Source organism: Ictidomys tridecemlineatus, chromosome 2 (assembly GCF_052094955.1).
Source record: "Ictidomys tridecemlineatus isolate mIctTri1 chromosome 2, mIctTri1.hap1, whole genome shotgun sequence".
NCBI classification, from domain to species: Eukaryota; Metazoa; Chordata; class Mammalia; order Rodentia; family Sciuridae; genus Ictidomys; species Ictidomys tridecemlineatus.
In genome coordinates this window covers 10362151-10379698 of record NC_135478.1, presented here as the reverse complement: position 1 = coordinate 10379698, position 17548 = coordinate 10362151, and the positions used below count along the sequence as shown (strand labels likewise).

Here is a 17548-nt window from a genome sequence, read left to right as displayed (position 1 = left end):
GGACGTGCTTCCCCTCGGAGCCAGCGAGAGGCCAGAGGCAGCCGCAGCAAAAATACCTCGGGCTGCAGTAGCCATTAGGACACCAGCGTTTATTTTGGCTCCGCTCTACGCGGTCCCTCAGGGATTCAGGCTCGGATCCACGCAGTTACTCGGGGACGCGGTTTCCTCTCCATGTCTTGCCTCACCGTCCCCTGGGCGTGGCCCCAGCGAGCGCCTGTGCCAGCTCACAGGAAAGGGAGCAGGCGTAGAGAAGAGCCCCACGTGATGCTGGCACAGGACACTCCTGCTCAGGTTCCGGCTGCCCCCACACTGTTGTCAAGACCTCAGTCCACGACTGACCTAGCTGCAAAGGACCGTGCCCAAGTGCAGTTCTGTTCTGGCAGGACAGACTTCCGGAGGTAGCCGCTGCTCTCGGATTGCATACATTTTCTTTCACTTCCTCATCCATTCCCTGCTGGGGCTGGGCCCTTCTCTGAAGGGGGTCCTCCAACCTCAGGACTTCCTGGCTGGGTGTCCTCAGACAAGTGACTCAGCCTCTCTGAGCCTCAGTGTCTTCATCTGTCAAGAGGTTTAACCCAGGGCTGGGGAGCAGCATCCATGAGCACCCTTCTCGCTTGTCCTGCAGCCCCCAGCTTGGGGCAAGGTTCAGACCACATCTTGAAACCTGGGGGGCCTCAGGAGGCCCAGTTCCTCCGGTGTGGGCAGGAAATGTTTCTCATACCCAGAGTGAAGTGGGGCGGGGGACTGGGGGGGCTCCTGAGGTGCTGGTGGCTCCATCTCCTCTACCTTCAGGACAGGCAAGTCAGTCAGAGGGGGGGCCTGGCGCACCTCCTGGGAAGAGAGAAGACTGAGACCCTCTCCTCCTGTCCCCCCACTTCCTCACACCCCCTGTCCGGGACACCTAACTCCCCAGAGGGCTCTCCCAGCTGACCTGTCTGGGGTTTTCAGCATCAGGGACGGCGCCAAGGCCGCTGGACCACGGAGCCATGCACCAGCCCTTCTCTTGACCCAGAGTCTGGCTCAGGTGCCAAGGCTGGCTTTGAACCCGCGACCCCCGCTCCGCCCCAGGAGAACCTGGGATCCTGGAGCCGCACAGTGGGCGGCGCTTACCTCCACGTGGGTCTGCCCTGCGCTGCTGTTGGCGGGGTCGGGAACCTTCTCCCACACCCAGGGGGGCAGCACCTTCTGTCGCAGGTGGAGGCACCTGTGAGCAGGGAGGAGTCGGGGCAGCTGTCCCTGTGGCCAGAGGCGGGCCCAGGGGCACAAACCGGGCTGTCACAGACCGCAGGCCTCCTCCCAACCCCCACGGGAGCTCAGCGGGTGCCCGCGCCAGGCACCAGGGCAGAGAGCCGCCGGCCTGACCCCTCACCTCCGAGCCATGGCCAGGCTCAGGCCGCAGCCCACCAGGAGCAGCCCCCACAGGGCCAGGACGCCCGGCAGAACTCTCCATGGCACCGTGTTATCTGGAAGGTGGGAGGAGAGACCGTGTGGACACCAAGGAGGGACAGGGCCCACGCCCAGGCGGGGCCTGGGGAGGGAAGCGGGCGGCCCGATGGGAAGGGCCTAGGGAGGCACAATCCCCGGGTGGGGGTGCAGCCTCCAGGAGGGCAGGTCAGGGTCAGGTGTGGGGTGAAGCTGCAGGTCACACGCCTGCCTGAGTGTCACCCCAGCACTCAGCAGACTCGAAAGGCCTCCAAGGACTTGGGGGGCTCCGTGGTAGAGTACCCACTTGGCACGCACAGGGGTCTGGGTTCAGCACCCCTAAAAATAATCCTCCCATGAAGCAGAAGGTTGTCCACCCACTGCGGTCTGTGTGACTCTACTGTCCCCTACCCTCCAATGGAGCCCGCAGTTCCACCCCAGGCCCCTACCTGGTAGGTGAAGCCAGAGGCTGGGGCCAGGGGGGCCCTGTCCTGCAATGGTGGAGGCAGTCACCCACAGCTCACAGGGACCCCAGTGAAGGTTGGGCAGAGTGGAGATCCGGGTGCTGCTGCTCACTGAAGAACACAACCAGAGAGGTTGGGGAGGTGGCAGTTCTGCCTCAGGACCTTGGTACGTGCTCCTTCCTCTGTTGGTGACACTGTCCCCCAGATACCCGGGTGGCTCCCTCCTTCTCTCTCTCAAATGTCACTCCTCAGGGAGCTCTTCCCTGAATACCCCTTTAAAACTGTGCCCCCTGCACACCCCCCCACCTTCCCTGCTTTCTTCTCAGCCCAGAGCTCATCACCATCTGGCACACCACACAAACAGTATTTGGCTTGTCTGTCGGTGGGTCACCCGTTAGAAAGTCAGGTCCCGGGCTCAGGCTGCAGCTCAGTGGAACAGTGGTGCCCAGCACGCGGGGACCCCGGTTTCGTCCCCAGTACAAATGGAAAAAGAAAACAGAAATGATCAAGGGCACCGTGTGGCCCCAGCTACTGGGATGAGGTGTTGGGCCCCGCAGCCCAAGGTCAGCTTGGGCAATGCAGTGAGGCCCTGGACTGAAAACATAAAGGCCACATTCCCAGGGGCTCTGTCAGCGCCTAGCACACACAGTGACACCTCCCTCCCCTGTCTGGAACCCGGGGGGAGTTGGCAGAGGCATTCAGACTTCCCAGAATGACTCTTATTTACTTTTTTAACCAAATGAATTGAGGCTGGACACGGTGGCACGTGCCTGTCATCCCGTTGGCTCAGGAGGCTGAGACAGGAGGTTTGCAAGTTAGAGGACAGCCTCAGCCATTTAAGGAGGCCCTAAGCAACTCAGTGAGACCCTGTCTCAAAAAATAAAAAGCTGGGGCTGGGGCTCAGTGGAAGGGCGCTTGCCTAGCGTGTGCGAGGCGCTGGGTTCAATCCTCAGCACCGCATGTAAGTAAATGAACAAAATAAAAGTCCATATACAACTAAAAAATATGAAAATATAAATAAATAAAAAGGGCTGGGGATGTGGCTCAGTGGTTAAGCACCCCTGCGTTCAATCTCTAGTACAAAGTAAATAAATAAAAACCTCCTTTTTTATTTGCCGGGGACTGAGCCCAGGGACGCTCTAACACGAGCCACACACACCCCCAGCCCTTTTTATTTTTCATTTTGAGACAGGGTCTCACTGAGCGGCCCAGGCTGGCCTCCAATTTGTGATCCTCCTGCCTCAGCCTCCCGAGTCTTGGGGACTGCAGCCATGCACCACCACGCCTGGCTTCAATACCGGTTTATTTTACCAAAAAAGGAATCATATCAAGAGTTTCATAATCCTTTTATCTTTTCCACTTAATAAAATATGACAGGCATCTTTCATTGTCAATAAATATAGATTGGAGTCTTCATTTTTAATGGCCTAATAAGAGGCCATTTCACTGATAGCCAAGAGGGTTATTGTCCGTCAAGGAACTAATGACATCGTGTCCCCATGGGAGGAGGGGGAGCCAAGGGGCCCGTGTGGGCGGGGGACATGGGCAGGGGGCAGCAGGCTCACCATTGGTGCAGTCGGCGGGGTTCGGCCCACTTCTTGAGCACAGCGTGTAGTGAGTAAGGTGGCCCTGGAGCTGGTGTCTTGGGACCTCTCCCCACGCCACCGTGGGAGTCCCTGGGGGGTCATCCTGGAGTCGCCAAAGGGCCGGCCCTGCCAGGGGTGCTGGGGAGAAGTGCGGCAGGTGGAAGCTAGCCCCTACCCGGGGTCCAGGACCCCCAGCCCTCCAGCCTCATTGCCTACCTCGTTCCTCCCGGAAAGCCCAGACCGAGGAGGCGCGGGCCAAGCCCCCGGGAAGGACCGCTGTCACTGTGATCTGATAGGGGACCCCTCCTTTGAAAGTCCCTGGGTGGCAAAGGGACAAAAAGCGATTTAAAGCCGGCTCTCCCTCCCTGCCCACTTCCCTCTTGGGAGTGTCCTCACTGGGTCCCCAAAGGACACCCTGGGATGAGGACGGGGGTGTGGTCTATCTGGAAGGCCACCCAGAAGAACCAGGAGGCCCTGAAAAGGGACAAGGAGAGGGGGAGGGAGGGGGAAGGGCCAGCAGACCCTGGTGAGGGGCCACTCCGTCCCTGGGCCTGACCCCCAGCAGCCCCAGAGGGGAAAGGAGGAGTCGGGTCCCCAGGGGGACCACCGCGCTCAGGGCCGCCGGGAACCTGTGGGGGCAGCAGAGAGCAGCCGGCTTCTCCCCCCCAGGACGCCCGCCGCGGATGACCATGACCACGACCGTCCGCGGATGACCATGACCCCCCTGGCTGCGCCGAGGGTCCCCTTGGCCAGCACTCCCTGCCCCTGACCAGACAGCGGCCTCGGCCAGGAAACGGCTGCAGGCAGCTGGGAGGCGCGGGCCGGGCGCGGGAGGCCGAGACCCGGGCGGCCTGGGCAGCGCCCCGTGGTCCGGGGACCCTCGAGGTCCCCGTGGAAACCCGCGGCTTCTGCACAGTGTCCGAGCCGGGGGTCTCAGGGCCGGGGTCCTTCCCCGAGGCTCAGGGGTACTCGTGGGCCATGGGACTGTGGCCCTACTGTCCCCCCCACACACACACCGTGCTGCATCCCACAGACGGCTCCAGGACCCGCTCAGACCCCAGGCCGGGGACAGGCTCCGTGGGGGGCTGCGGAGCGTCTCAGATGTGACACACCGAAACTGTCCCCAGGCCCCACCAACCAGGACCCCCTAACCTGAGCCTGCTTGCTTCTCCCCCAACCCGGGTCCCCACCGGATCCTGTCCCACCGTTTCCCTCCCGAACCTTCAGCTCCTGCCCTTCCCCTCAGAGCAGCCAGAGGGCACCTGTGAGCACGGGGTGAGGGCACTTCCCTCCTCCTTCAGAATCCTCTATGGCTCCCACCTCACTCTGCCCCAAAGCAAAGTCTTCCCCCAAAGTCCCTACACACTCCACCCCATGACCTCCTCCATCCTCCCCCTTCACTCCACTCTAAGCACACCACCCTCCTGCTGTCCCTCCAACCCACCGGGCACATTCCTGCCTCAGTGCCTTTGTACCGGCTGTTCCCTCACCCTAGAATGCTTTTCCCTCAAATATCCTCAGGTCTCCCTTTTTCTTTCCTCAGCTTAAATGTCACTTCCCCAGAGGATCATCTTCTAACTTTTCTTTCCAAAATAACCTCTGCTTTCCTTTTACCTTGATTTCTGCTAAAGAAATGCCTGGGTTGTCTTTTTGTTTTGTTTGGTGGGAGAGCTGCCCACCCCACAAGAATGTCAGTTGCATAAGGGTAGGGAAGAGGCTGAGAGGAAAATGCTTCAGGAGCCTGACTATCTGGTTCACACAGTGGCTGTTCCACTGACGTGCTGTGTAGCCTTAGGCAAGTTACCTAACCTCCCTGGGCCTGTTTCTTCATCTATAAATTGAGCACGATAATAAGAGAAACCTACTTTGTAAGGAAGTTTGAATGATTTCATGCTTAAAGTACACGCCACGGTTCATCAGCTGTGTCGCCTAGTCCCAGTGCCTGTATTAGAGCCTATTTCTTGCATGAATTACTAACTCTAACCCTCTCTCTCTTTCTCTCTCTCTCTCTCTCAAGCCCACCCATCAGTCAACTCTCCTTTAATGGCTGGGGTGGGGCTATGGTTTGGATATGATTTGCGTGTGACCCCCCCAAGGGTTCGCATGTCGGAAGCGTGGTCCTTAGTACGGTGGTACTGTGTATGGAGACGTGGGACCCCCAAGAGGTGGGGTCTGGCGGGAGATAGTTAGGTCTCTAGGGGGGCTACCCTTGGAAAAGATCAAGGTTCTCATGAGAGCCTTGTCACTCCCCATGAGAGTAAGTTATAAAAGCGTAAGTCTGGGCTGGGGGTGTAGTTCAGTAGTAGACCATTGGCCTACGTTCACAAGGCCCTGGGTTCCATCCCTATCCCAGGGGGGAAAAAAAAGAAAAGAGTGGGCCTGACCATTCTCTGTCGAGGGGAAATGACCGAGAATGGTGTGTTAAAATCTCCCACCATGGGGCTGGGTTTGTGGCTCAGTGGCAGGGTGCTTGCCTCGCACATGTGAGGCACTGGGTTCGATCCTCAGCACCACACAAAACTAAATAAACAAAACAAAGATATCGTGTTCATCTATAACTAAATTTTTTTTTTTAAATCTCCCACAGTGGCTGCAGACGCATACATGTCTCCTATAGCTTGGTCAAGTTTTGCTTTATGTATTTCAAAGTCATGTTATAAGGTACTTAGAGATGAACTACTTTTCCATCATCCTGGTAAACTAAATATTTTGCCCTTAGGTAACAACTGCATTTCCTCTTTATTCTCTGCTTCACTGGAACCCTCTCTGGCTTCCTGTGGTCTCTTCCTCTCACACACTCCCATCATGATGCCACCCGCCATGTTGTAATGCAGCCAGGAAGGCCCTCACTAGAACCCTTCTTCTTTATAAGTACCCAACCTCAAGGATGGTGTTAAAATAACAGAAAATGGACTAATACAGATGGGAACCAACCTGTCCCGAGGCCTCACCTGGCAACAGAGAACTGAGGTTTCCAGGGGGAAGCCGCACCCAGTTGAGGTCTTCCAGAGTGTCCCCATCTTGAGCCCAGTCCACCACGTACTCCAGTGGTTCCCCGTCCCCTGGTTGCCAGGTCACCAGCAGCTGCGTGCTCCTGGGGATGCTGCTGACCACCACATCCTGGGGGGCAGAGTCCGGAGCTAGAGGGTGGGGAGGAGAAGTCTCGCTGCTGACTCAGGAACCCCGCGTCCCCTGCCACCAAGGCTCTGAGGAAGTCCATCACCTCTTACCCAAGCAGACCAAAGAGAAGTTCGTGCGTGGCTCCCAGCTGGTGGTGTTGACAGCAGACACCCCTGCCCACGCTGCCCAGGGGGGGACGGAGCACTTGCAACAGGGCACCCCTTCCTGAATCAGACTCTTCTCTCCAACCCAGAACCACACTCTGTAGCTCACCTGCACGCAGGGCCCGGGGGCCTGTGGAGGGGGGGAGAAGGGTTAATGCGCCTCACTTTTCAAGCACCCACCCCGCATCCGGGTGAGGTTACCTGTCAGTGAGGCAGGATGTCCCCTCCATGTTGCAGTGGAGGGGACTGAGCCTCAGAGGGACTCACGGCAGAGGTGGGGTATGGATGAGGGCCAGGACGAGGGGAGGTGAGAGAGACACTCTCTTTGGGTATAAAATTTAAGTTGTGGGGGATACCAAAAATCCAGTAACCAACATAAACAACACCGGACGGTGGTGCAGAACTTTATGACCAACAAAATATCGAGATTTTTACATAAAGCCAGGATGTAGGCTGGGAAGGTGGCTTGGTGGTGGAGCACTTGCAGGAACTTGTTCTGGGTTCAATCCCAGCTCTGCAAACATTAATAAATAAAGACAAGATCCAGTCCTCCACAGGTGTGACCTGCCCTGATCTCCTCACCCTAATCTTGGCTCCAGTGACCATCAAACTATGTTTACAAAGAGAGATACCTGGTCCTGGGACTCTAGTTTGCTGATATGATTTTTTAAATTGTTGCATTAATGTATTATTTATCTCAAATAGTGAGTTCTTGGGTATCCCTTTAAATTTTGTTCCCGAGTCCCTCTTCTCTGTCCTGTGCTTTTCTAAGGGATTTCACATTTCCCCACTATTGGTCCTCAGGGACAGGTATACCAAGGGGATGGGGCCTTCCAGGGGGCTTTGGGCAAATAAGTGGAAATTTTTGGTAGCTTCCATGTTTGATATTTGATGGGCGATAGTCAGGGATGCTACACTGTCCTGAAAAACAAAAACCAAAATTGTCCCATGCCCCTTGAGACATTTTAATATCATCCCCACTGGAAACTAACTTAGACAGAAAACCTGCATAATAATTCAACTGATTCAAAGAACAGAGGTTTTTTTTTTTTTCAGGGCTGGGGATCCAATCCAGTCTTTCAACCACCTTGCCCATCTAAGGTACCCGGAAAGTGGTCTATGGCCTGGCACATGGTTAATTTTGGTAAATATCCTGTGTGTGTACGAAAAGAATGTGCGTTCTGATGCTTCATAGATAAGTTCATGAGGTTAAGTTTGAAATCATATGTTCAAATCTTCTAGATCTTAGCTTGTTTTCAATCTGCTTATTATGTAAATTACTGAATGTAAAAATGTATTAAAATCTCTCACAATGATCATGGACCCATACACGTCTCCTATATTTCTGCCAATATTTGCTTTATGTATTTTGAAGCTATGTTATTAGGTACATACAGATTAAGTCTTCTTATGTAATCCTGGTGAAGTGAATCTTTTGCCATTTATGTAGTAGCCTTATTTCTTCTTCATTTTCTGCTTAATGCTACAATTTAAGATTTTCTTGTGTGTGTGTGTGTGTGTGTGTGTGTGTGTGTTCACATATTCACATATACATACATACATACTGGGGATTGAACTGGGGATTGAGCCCAGGATGCTTTATCACTGAGCCACATCCCTAACCTTTTTTTTTATATATTAATTTTTCGGGGCTGGGGCTGGGGCTCAGCGGTAGCGCATTTGCCTGGCATGTGTGAGGCACTGGATTCGATTCTCAGCACCACATATAAATAAATAAAATAAAAAGGTCTATCAACAACTAAAAAAATATTAATTTTGAGACAGGGTCTCACTAAATTGCTTAAGGCCCTCCTAAGTTACTTGAGGCTGGCTTTGAACTTGCAATCCTCCTACCTCAGCCTCGTGAGTTCCTGGGAATACAGGCATGCATCACTGACCCGGGCCTCATGTGTATATTTTAAAACACATGAATGCATGAATCATGTTATCTACATATTTCATTTTGGCATAGTACATGGATATTATAAAATATCATAAAATGAAGACATTGGAGCTGGTAACCACTGTGTGAAAGCCAGTGAATCTCAGCTCTGCTCCTTGTTGCTGTGTGGCCGGTGCAAGCTCTGAGTCTCATTTTCTCATCTGTAAACCTGGTTAACATAGTAACTAGGGGTGGCCTGGGGTTGTGGCTCAGTGCTAGAGCACTTGTCTGGCATGTGTGAGGCATTGCCTTCAATCTTCTGCCCCTCATATAAATAAATGAATAAAATGAAAACATTGTGTCTATCTACAACTAAAAAAAACCTTTTTTTCAAAGTGTGGGGCTGGGGGTGTAGCTCAGTAATAGAGTGCTGGCCTAGCATGCACGAGACCTGGGGTTCGATCCCTACAACTGCATTAAATAAATAAATAAATGTGAGGGTGGGGCACACCTGCCGCCCCTCTGTACCTGTGCCAGGTGTCAGGTCTCTCAGGCGGCTGACACAGGTGGATGCTGGGCTAGGCCCCCCCCCCAACATCTCACCCTGAATCCCTGAAGCAACCTCCAGGGGGCAGCAGAGTCCCCTGTCTTGCGGGTGCCCTTGGGTTTCGGGGAGAGACCACCCACCCCCAGGGCTTACCTTCCACAGAAGCAGCAGCTCCTGTCTGTCCGGGGGCCCACACAGGTTCCCAGACACCCACACGTCTTTTGGAGCTGGAAGGATGAGGAAAAGGGGGGGGGCAAGTGAAAGGGACAGGATCGGCCAGATTTTCCTAGCCAAAGGGGCCCAGGTCCTGGGCAAGCCTGGACTCCTCACCAGAGGGCAGCGTCTGGAAGGACAGAACCGGGCTGCTGTCGCCCCACAGCTCGGCCTCTGTGTCCACCCGGCAGCGGCCGGACACCTCGTAGCGGGTGGCCAGCTCCAGGTCTGGGATCTCGATGGGGGTCAGCGGTGCCGTCTTCAGCTCGGGCTCCAGCTGGGAGGCGGGCGGGGGAGAGAGAGGGGCGGCTCTGAGCTGAGGGTTGTCCCAGGGTGACCGACCCTCCCCGTGTGCCCAGGGCTGAGCGGGTTCCAGAACACGGGGCTTTCAGCTTGAAACCGACAGTGTCCCTCCCGGGAGAGAGAGAAGCTGCTCATCCTAGGCGCCCGGTGGAGAGGCAGGTGGGAGGTTCCGGCACCGTCCTGTTTTACAGGTGAGGAGATGGCGCAGGGTCGCAGAGCCACTGAGAGCAGGACCTGCAGTTCCTTACAGGGAGCCAGGGTCCAGAGCCCCCCTCGTCCTGCTCTAAATTGCAAGATGATCACAATGAAGGCAGCTCTGCTCTTCAGGGGGTCGTCTTGCTCTGTTTGTTGGAGGAGGCGGGGTCTTGCTATGCTTGCCGGCTGCCCTGGAGCTTCTGGCTCAAGTGAGCCTCCTGCCTCAGCCTCCTGAGAGGCTGGGACCACGTGCACCAGCTCCACCATGCCCGGCTGTCCTGGCGTTCTGTGTCTAAGGCCGTGGCTACGGCACTTGAATATTCCCAACGTCTATTCTCCCCTTCTTCCTTTGGGAAGAAGACCCCCAGAGGGTTATTTGGGAACATGGCTGCCAAGAACAAGGACATTTCCCGGACTCGTTTGCAATCAGATGCTACCACGTGACAATGTTCTTGACCACTGAAATATGAAAGGAAATACCCTATACAGCTTCCAGGTGGTGCTCTTCAACTGCCTGCCTGGGTCCCTCTACTCCTTTTGGGGTCCCCTTGCTCTGGACTTGTCTTCCACTTTCCTGCTGTGTGACCTTGGGGAAGTTACCTAACCTCTCTGTATAAAGAGAAGTATAAAATGGATATCTATCTTTTTTATTTTTATTTTTTTCTCTTGAGACGGGGTTCTACTATGTTGCCCAGGCTGGCCTTGAACTCCTGGGCTCAAGTCATCCTCCAACTTCAGCCTCCCAAGTAGCTGGGACCACAGGTACCATGCCAGGCTCAGTGGCTTTGATCACCTGTTCCTGACAGCCAGGCTGCACGGCACTGCACTACAATGGGGAGGTGTCAAAGCCAGCCACCTCCACCAGTTCATGGAAGGATTCAATACACTGTGTTTGCAGAGAACCCAGAGCCGGGCAGGCGCACGGGGGTGTCCTCTGAACGTGGCCATGTTATTATTTCAAGGTTAACTCAAGCCACTGCAGGACGTTCACTCATTCTCAGAAAAGGTGAAAGACGTTTTGAGCTTCTGAAATATTCCCCGGGCGTCCGATCGGTGCCTGTGTGAGACCTACTCCGCCAGCCCTGGGCACCCCCAGGACCCTGCAGATACGAAAATCCCGGGATGCCCAAGTGCCTTCGATGAAACAGCCCAGCCCTGGGACAGGACTCAGCACGTCCTCCTGCAGGCCGGCCGCCCTCTCCGGACGACTTGTAAAACCTCACGCAACGTCAAGGCTGCGTGTCTGTCTGTTACGCTGCATTGTTTAGAGGACAATGACAAGAAAACCAGTCCACACATCCCAAAGCCCCCCCGTGTTCCCCATCTGGCAAACTGGGGGCGCAGCGCCCCTGGAAGTGGGGGGCTGGCTGTAGATGACTGTGGGAGGAAGACACAGTGTGGGGCAGGCATCGGGCACAGGACGCACGAGGCTGGGGCAGGTGCAGAGCGAGCCGGGGGCTGGGCTCCGGCCTGGAGACGATGCCCCGGGGACTTGCTGGGGACGGGGCAGGGAAAGAGGGTCCCTGGTACTCACCGGCGTCCAGGCCACCTCCGGGCATCTTCGATAGTGGAACTGGCAGATCAGGACCTTATGAGGTGGCCAGGTAGGCGGCTCCCACTGCACCGTGGCCTCCAGGGGCTCGTCCTCTGAAAAGTCCACCTCGGGACGCAGCCGGGGGGCTCTGGGCTTCACTGGGGAGGGAGGCCGGGGTGCAGTGAGCCGGGGCCCCCAGAACCACCCACCCCGGCCGGAGCTCCCCACCCCCCGCCACGTTACTTCTGGTTTCCAGGTTGATGAGGACGGGGGGCCAGAGGACCTGGCCTGCCTTGGTCCCCCAGACGAGCAGCGTGTCAGACACGGTGAACTGCTCCCGAGGAACCGTCACCCAGCTCCGCCCCGCGGCCACCGCCACGGTCCAGGTTCTGTTGGAATGGCTGTGAGGAGAGATGTGAGCATGAGACGGCTCCAGCGTGGAGCCAGGGCCACGGGGCAACGGCCCTTGGAACAGCTGGCCTTCGCCTGGGTTCAAAGCCCGGCGCTGGTGCTGCGGAGCTGTGTGCACTGGAGGAAGGAGCTTGACTTCTCTGTGCCTCCACTTCTCACCCACGAGATGAGGGCAATAACCGTCCAACTGAAAAGGCGGAGCGGGGAGGGGAATAAACACCAAAGGAGAATACACAGCTACGGGGACCTGACACAGAGGGTCGCCCATGATGGCAGCTCCACTGGAGATTTTCAACTTTACGACGGTGCAGGTGGAAACCGTGTTCCAGGTCTGGAGCTCTGGGCGGGGCTCCGTGGTGCAGCCCTCGGCCCGGGCAAGGCCCTGGGCTCCATCTCAGCACCACACGCAGATATTTTGTTGTAAATTCTGATCTTTTCCTGGGCCGGCGATTCAGGACAACTCTCGTTTTTCCATTTCAGTGAAGTGTTCGATAAATTTCACGAGAGGCTGGACACTGAGTTATAAAGGAGGCTTTTCATTAGATGCTCTTGCCCATGCGCGGGCCCAGGGAGGCCCTCTGAGCTGGAGATTGAACCTGGAGCCTGGGCGGGCTGGGCACGCCCTCTACCACGGACTGCGCCCCCCGCCCAGCTCGATTCATTTGTGACTCACCCTATTTTTAACTTACAATAGGTTGACTATACAATAGGAGGAACATCTGTGCATGTTACAATATTTATTGAGCACCGACTGTACATATGCACATTCAGGCCCATGCACCATTCAGCCAACAAACAGCCAAGTTCTAGAAGCAGAGACTAGAACTAAAACCCAAACAAAGGGCTGCCCTCTGGAGCTGTTCCAGGGGCAGAAGAGGAAGCGAAGCCTACAGTCAAAGCCATGCCGGGTGGTGGGATATGACGAGCAATCAGACCGGGTGTAGACTGTGGCTGGTGTTTGAGAAACAGTAGAAAGGCCCACGTGGCTGGGGGGGGGGGGGGAGCCAGCAATGGCGGGAGTGGTGGGAGGGGAGGCGGGGAAGTGATGGGGCATATTGTACAGGGCTCCAGGGGCTGAAGGGAGGACTTGGGCTTTTGCTCTCAATGAGGTGGGAGCCATGGAGTGTTCTTGAGCAGAGGAGGGGTGTGCGCTGACCCAGGTGTTAAGACCTAGAAACCAGGGACCAGGAGGCACCCGACAGCACAGCCCTGGCCAGTGGCAATGGTGGGTCAGGGTAGGTGCTGGGGACCTGGGAGGAACTGCAAGGTCGCGGGTAACACGGAAGGGGGAGTCGCTAGGGCTGGCTGATGGAGGATGAGATGTGTGTGTGGAAGGGGGAGAGGCTGAGGAGAGCCCCAAAGCTTGGATTTCACGCCTCAGTCACGAAAACAAGACAAAAAAGCAGACTCCCCAAAAGCCATGTGTTGGTGAGGATGTGGGGAAACCGGCACAGTCCTGCGAGGCCGGTGTGGATTCAACGTTGAACACAGAACGGCCCCAGGCCCCAGGGAAGGGAACAGGGACCGGAACAGGGACTCGCAGGCCCAGACGCAGGGCAGCCCTATACCCCAACAGGCAGACAGCCCGCGTCTCTAGGGGGAATGAAACAAACTGGGAAGACACACGCGGGGCATGTTGTCCCCACGCGGGACAATGGAGACACCCCATGCCACATCACAGACGGGACCCGTGAGGTGGAGGGAGGGGAGGCAGCCTCGAAGGCCACGTGTGGTGTGACTCCAAAGCTTCAGGCATGAAATCCAGACACGGAGAGTCCATGGAGGCTGTCAGGGACCAGGAGGGGGACAGGCGCCTGGGTTTGCCCTGGGGTCGGGGCTGGTGGCCAACAGCGCAAAGGGACTCGATGCCTCTGAACTGTGCACTTCAGAACAGTTTTGTTACAGGAATTTCATCTCATTTACACAGGAGAGGGGATGTCCCCCACTCTCCCGCGTTCCATCAGCTAAAACGCGCACTTGCGGGGATGGACAGTGGTGGCCGCATGACAACGTGAGTGTACTTGAGGCTGCTGGATGGAATACTTAGAAGTGGTTACTAACGGTAACCACTAACGGTAAATTTTGCCTTGTGTGTATTTAAACCACCATTAAAAAGAAGAAGAAAAAAGTACCCACAATGTGGCTTATCGTGAAGGAACTCGGGGTCTCTGCCTTGAACTCTGGAACCCATGAGGGCTGGGCTTTTAATCTACCTCTTTCACAGCTGGATCCAGAGCAACAGACTGATCTGTCTGTATGCTCAGAGAGGTCAAACTACTTGCCTGAGGTTAAACAGCGATAGTAAAACAGCTTCAAAAGCATTAAGCGTTTTCTCCTTGCCATGTGCCTCCTCTTGAATCCTCAGACTCAACCTTGGGAGCAGGTTCCATTTTTACTACCACTTTAAAAGGGGAGGAAAGGGACGCTCAGAGAAGCAAAGGTCAGGCAGAAGAATAGAAGGGTCTGGAATTAGGCGGGCTGCAGAGTCCGGGAGGACTGGGGCTGGGGGGCCGAACTCCTGAATGTCCTCGCCCAGAGCAAGCTGGGACCTGAGTGGCCACCTTCAATGCCTCAGTTTCCCCAGATCCCCCGGGTACTCACTATTTCTGGCTCTGGAGGTGCAGCATAGAGGGGGCTCCCAGGTCCCCAAGAGGTTCCCATGAGCAGTTCAAGTTCCCCAAAGGTTCAACTCCGTGGCACTGCAGTGGCCCGGGGCCGCCTGGAGAGGGAGGCAGAGGGTCCCTTGGAAGGGGGTCAAATGGCCCTGTCACCTGAACATCCCTCAAACTGGACTTTCCGGGGCTTCTAACAACGGCCAGCGGGCGTTCGGGGGTCGCTAACAGAAGTGGGTGAAGTCGGGGGCGCTGGGCACCCCTGCCCGGGCTCTGGGCAAAGCGTCTCCTCCTCCTCTCCGCCAGCCACATCCTGTTGTCACACACCCGGGCGCTCCCACCCCCGCGCGGCGCTCCCTTCCACCGCGCTGCCGCCCGCTCCCCGGCTTCTCCCGCCGGCCCTCGCCCCTCGCCTCTGGCCCCTCTGGGCGCCGCGCTCTGGAGACGGGGCGCTCCGAGGCGAGCGCAGCAGCCGACAGCGCAGGGCGCGAGCCCGCCCGCCACTCACCCAGGGGACGCGCTCGGGGGACCAGCAGGAACAACGGAAGCAGCAGCTGGAGCTTTGGCCCAGGCCAGAAGCGGGCAGCCCCGCGCCCCCGCATGACGCCCCGGGACCCCCGGTGCCACCCAGCCCTGCGGGGCCCCGCGCGCCCGCTCGCTCTGCGCCTCCCGCACGGCCGGGGGCGGGGTCGCCCCGCCCCGCCCCCGCCCCTTGACTCGGTCCCGCCCCGTCCCCCGCCCCCCGGAAAGTCCCCGGCTCCGAGGGCTGGGGCTGGGCGGGGGATGTGGGGGTGGCCCGGGGCGTCCGGGGGACTCGGCGGCGGTGCCGGGCTCCGCGGAAACCTGCCCCCGCTTCCCGCCCCAGCAGCGCCACGCACACGTCCTGAAGGGCTTCCGAGCTTTTATTATTGGGGTCGTGGAAGGTTCTGACGCTCATTCTGCGCCTCCCATCCCAGGTTGTAAGGGAACCTGGGGGACAACCCTGCCCCATCTCCGGGGTCCGCAGCCATGGAGCGCTGGCAGGGACAGGGGGTGCGAGGCAGGGAAAAGGAAGCTGCAAAGTTTGCATGCAGGCGTCGTGTGGGTTGGCCAGGGAGGGACCAGCCACCACAGTTGGGGCCATGCGTCGAGCAGAGGTCTTCCTGGGGCCAGTTTGGGTAGAGTAGGAACACGGGACTGTGTGGGCCAGGCCGAGACATGGCTGATGTTGGGGCGAGGTCAGAAGTCAAGATGGGGGGTCTCCATGTGGCCAGGGAGGGACAAAGCTGGCCTAGGGCCCCAGGTCAAGGTGTGGGGGCGAGGGGACTGGCTGAGCTCAGGGCACCTGGCCTCTGGGGCTTGAAGATGAATGAGTGAGAAAGACAAGTGCCGGTCAGACAGGCCAGTGGCTAGCCGCGCTGGGGCACCACCTCTGGTGTCCGCGGGCTGCTCAGCTGCTGGCCTAGCAGAGGCTGCTGATTTCGCTTTTGCTGCACCCCCACTTGCAGCAGTTGCTGGAGAGGCCGGCTAGGACATCTCGGCTGCCCCTAAGAGCCCCAGAGGTCCCCTGCCAGCTGGGTTGACCACCATAGAGGGCCTGGGGAGATTTGGTGAGGGCCAGCCACTCATTGGAGCCCACAGCTTGGTCCAGCTCGCCTGCCAGGCTGTCTGCATCAGTGTCTGCATCCCAGAAGACGTCCCCTGTAAAAGATGGAGAGAGTTGTGGCTTGGGACTCAGCCGCTACTCTGACAGGAATGTTGGCCACTGACGGTCTCAGCTTCTTCTCTGCTCTTGTGATTCTGCCTTGCGAATCAAGATGTTGATTCCACTCAGTCCTGGGCTGGTGTTCTGGCTCTGCCAACAGTTTCAGTGGGCAGATGGTTCAACCTGACTTAAGCTTGGTTTCCCTGTCATTTATTTCCTCCTACTCTTTATTTATTGAGGCCATGATGTTTAAGAGCAGGCTTTGGGAGATAGCCTCTCCAAGTTATAGTTGTCACCAGGTGAACTTTTCACAGCCTCTGTTTCCTTATCAACCTTGTGGAGGAAATAACTCCTATTTTCTCGAATTGTATATGGAGTAGAAGACTTAATACCAATAAAAACTTACAACAATATTGGGCACATGATAAGCACTCAAAATAGCCCTGATTGTTGACTGAGCACTTAGCTGTGTGCCAGACGCCCGTTGTAAGTGCGTTTATGGGTTTTTCCTCTCGATGGCAACCACATGAGGTGGGTGTGCTGCATTGTCACCCCCACTTTTCAGAGGCAAGGAGAAATGACTTGCACGAGAACACACAGCTATTAAGTCATAAAAACCACTAAGTGAGCCCAGTCCCTGTGCATTCTGGGTCCACACACATATCTGTCCATCCGTCCATCATCCATGCGTCCATCCACGCCCCTCCTACCCATCACCTCCACCCTTCACTCTTATCTGCCTTGATTGAATCGCACCATTTAACCATTCGGCAAGATTCCCGGATTGGATCTCTGGAGGGGAATCGGGATGCTGGGGGGGGGGGGTCGGGTCACCTGCTGGTCAGCAGAATCCAGCCACCTACACACCCATGGCTCACCCTACCTGCCCGAGTGGACCGGAAAGTGTCTCGATCTTCAGGACTTTGTGGCCCCCCTCACAGCCCTGCTGAGCATGGGCTGGGCACTCGGAAGGAACTCGGGAAGTAGCCTCTGGGGAGGCTGGCTGCCCCCTTCCCTGCCCGGTGGCTCTGCCAATCCCTGACCCCTGGCCGCTGCTTCCAGGCTGGGCAGGGCGCCCAGATGAACGTGGCAGGGAAGGGGTCTGACTCCTGGGGCCTCTCGTCCCAGCGTCTCGCTCCCGGGCTCCCTGGACCCATGGGGCCCTCTGTTCCCTCCTCCTCCTGTTCCCCCCCGGCCTCACCCATAGCTTCGGGGGCCAGGAGGCCTGACCGCCTCCACCGGGAGCCTCCGCAGGTGAAGATGACCGCCCGGATGAATTCACGGCCACAAAGCTTCACCCCGTAGGGCGCTGCCCGGGCCTCGGCCACCAGCCACAGCTGCCCGGCCAGCACCGCCAGGGCCAGCAGCAGCAGCAGCGTGAACTTGGCCATGCTGAGCACACGACGCCTCG

The 17548-nt window shown here is 57.1% G+C and overlaps 2 protein-coding genes across 2 annotated transcripts; both read right to left on the bottom strand.

The window, feature by feature from the left end:
* Positions 1-70: 70 nt before the first annotated feature.
* Il27ra (interleukin 27 receptor subunit alpha) lies at positions 71-15141 on the bottom strand. Its single transcript, XM_078037231.1, has 14 exons — positions 14962-15141; positions 14443-14560; positions 11674-11831; positions 11431-11588; positions 9516-9675; positions 9339-9412; positions 6703-6886; positions 6424-6612; positions 3689-3790; positions 3452-3610; positions 1872-1997; positions 1370-1463; positions 1111-1204; positions 71-831 (listed from the first exon to the last, which is right to left on the bottom strand). The coding sequence occupies exons 1-14, from the start codon at positions 15053-15055 to the stop codon at positions 646-648; spliced, it is 1896 nt and encodes a 631-aa protein (XP_077893357.1). The 5' UTR covers positions 15056-15141; the 3' UTR covers positions 71-645.
* Positions 15142-15605: 464 nt separating this feature from the next.
* On the bottom strand, positions 15606-17548 carry Rln3 (relaxin 3). The gene is made up of 2 exons (XM_005336243.3): positions 17339-17548; positions 15606-16133 (listed from the first exon to the last, which is right to left on the bottom strand). Exons 1-2 carry the CDS (start codon positions 17526-17528, stop codon positions 15895-15897), a joined length of 429 nt encoding a protein of 142 aa, XP_005336300.2. The 5' UTR covers positions 17529-17548; the 3' UTR covers positions 15606-15894.

Coding starts and splice junctions, on each gene's coding strand:
- Il27ra (XM_078037231.1), bottom strand. CDS start 15,055: ATGCGGGGGCGCGGGGCTGCCCGCTTCTGGCCTGGGCCAAAGCTCCAG. Junction 9,676..11,430: donor CGGAGGTGGCCTGGACGCCG/GTGAGTACCAGG, acceptor CCCGCCTCCCAG/CTGGAGCCCGAGCTGAAGAC. Junction 832..1,110: donor CAGGGCAGACCCACGTGGAG/GTAAGCGCCGCC, acceptor CTCTCTTCCCAG/GAGGTGCGCCAGGCCCCCCC.
- Rln3 (XM_005336243.3), bottom strand. CDS start 17,528: ATGGCCAAGTTCACGCTGCTGCTGCTGCTGGCCCTGGCGGTGCTGGCC. Junction 16,134..17,338: donor CCTGGCCCCCGAAGCTATGG/GTGAGGCCGGGG, acceptor CATCTTTTACAG/GGGACGTCTTCTGGGATGCA.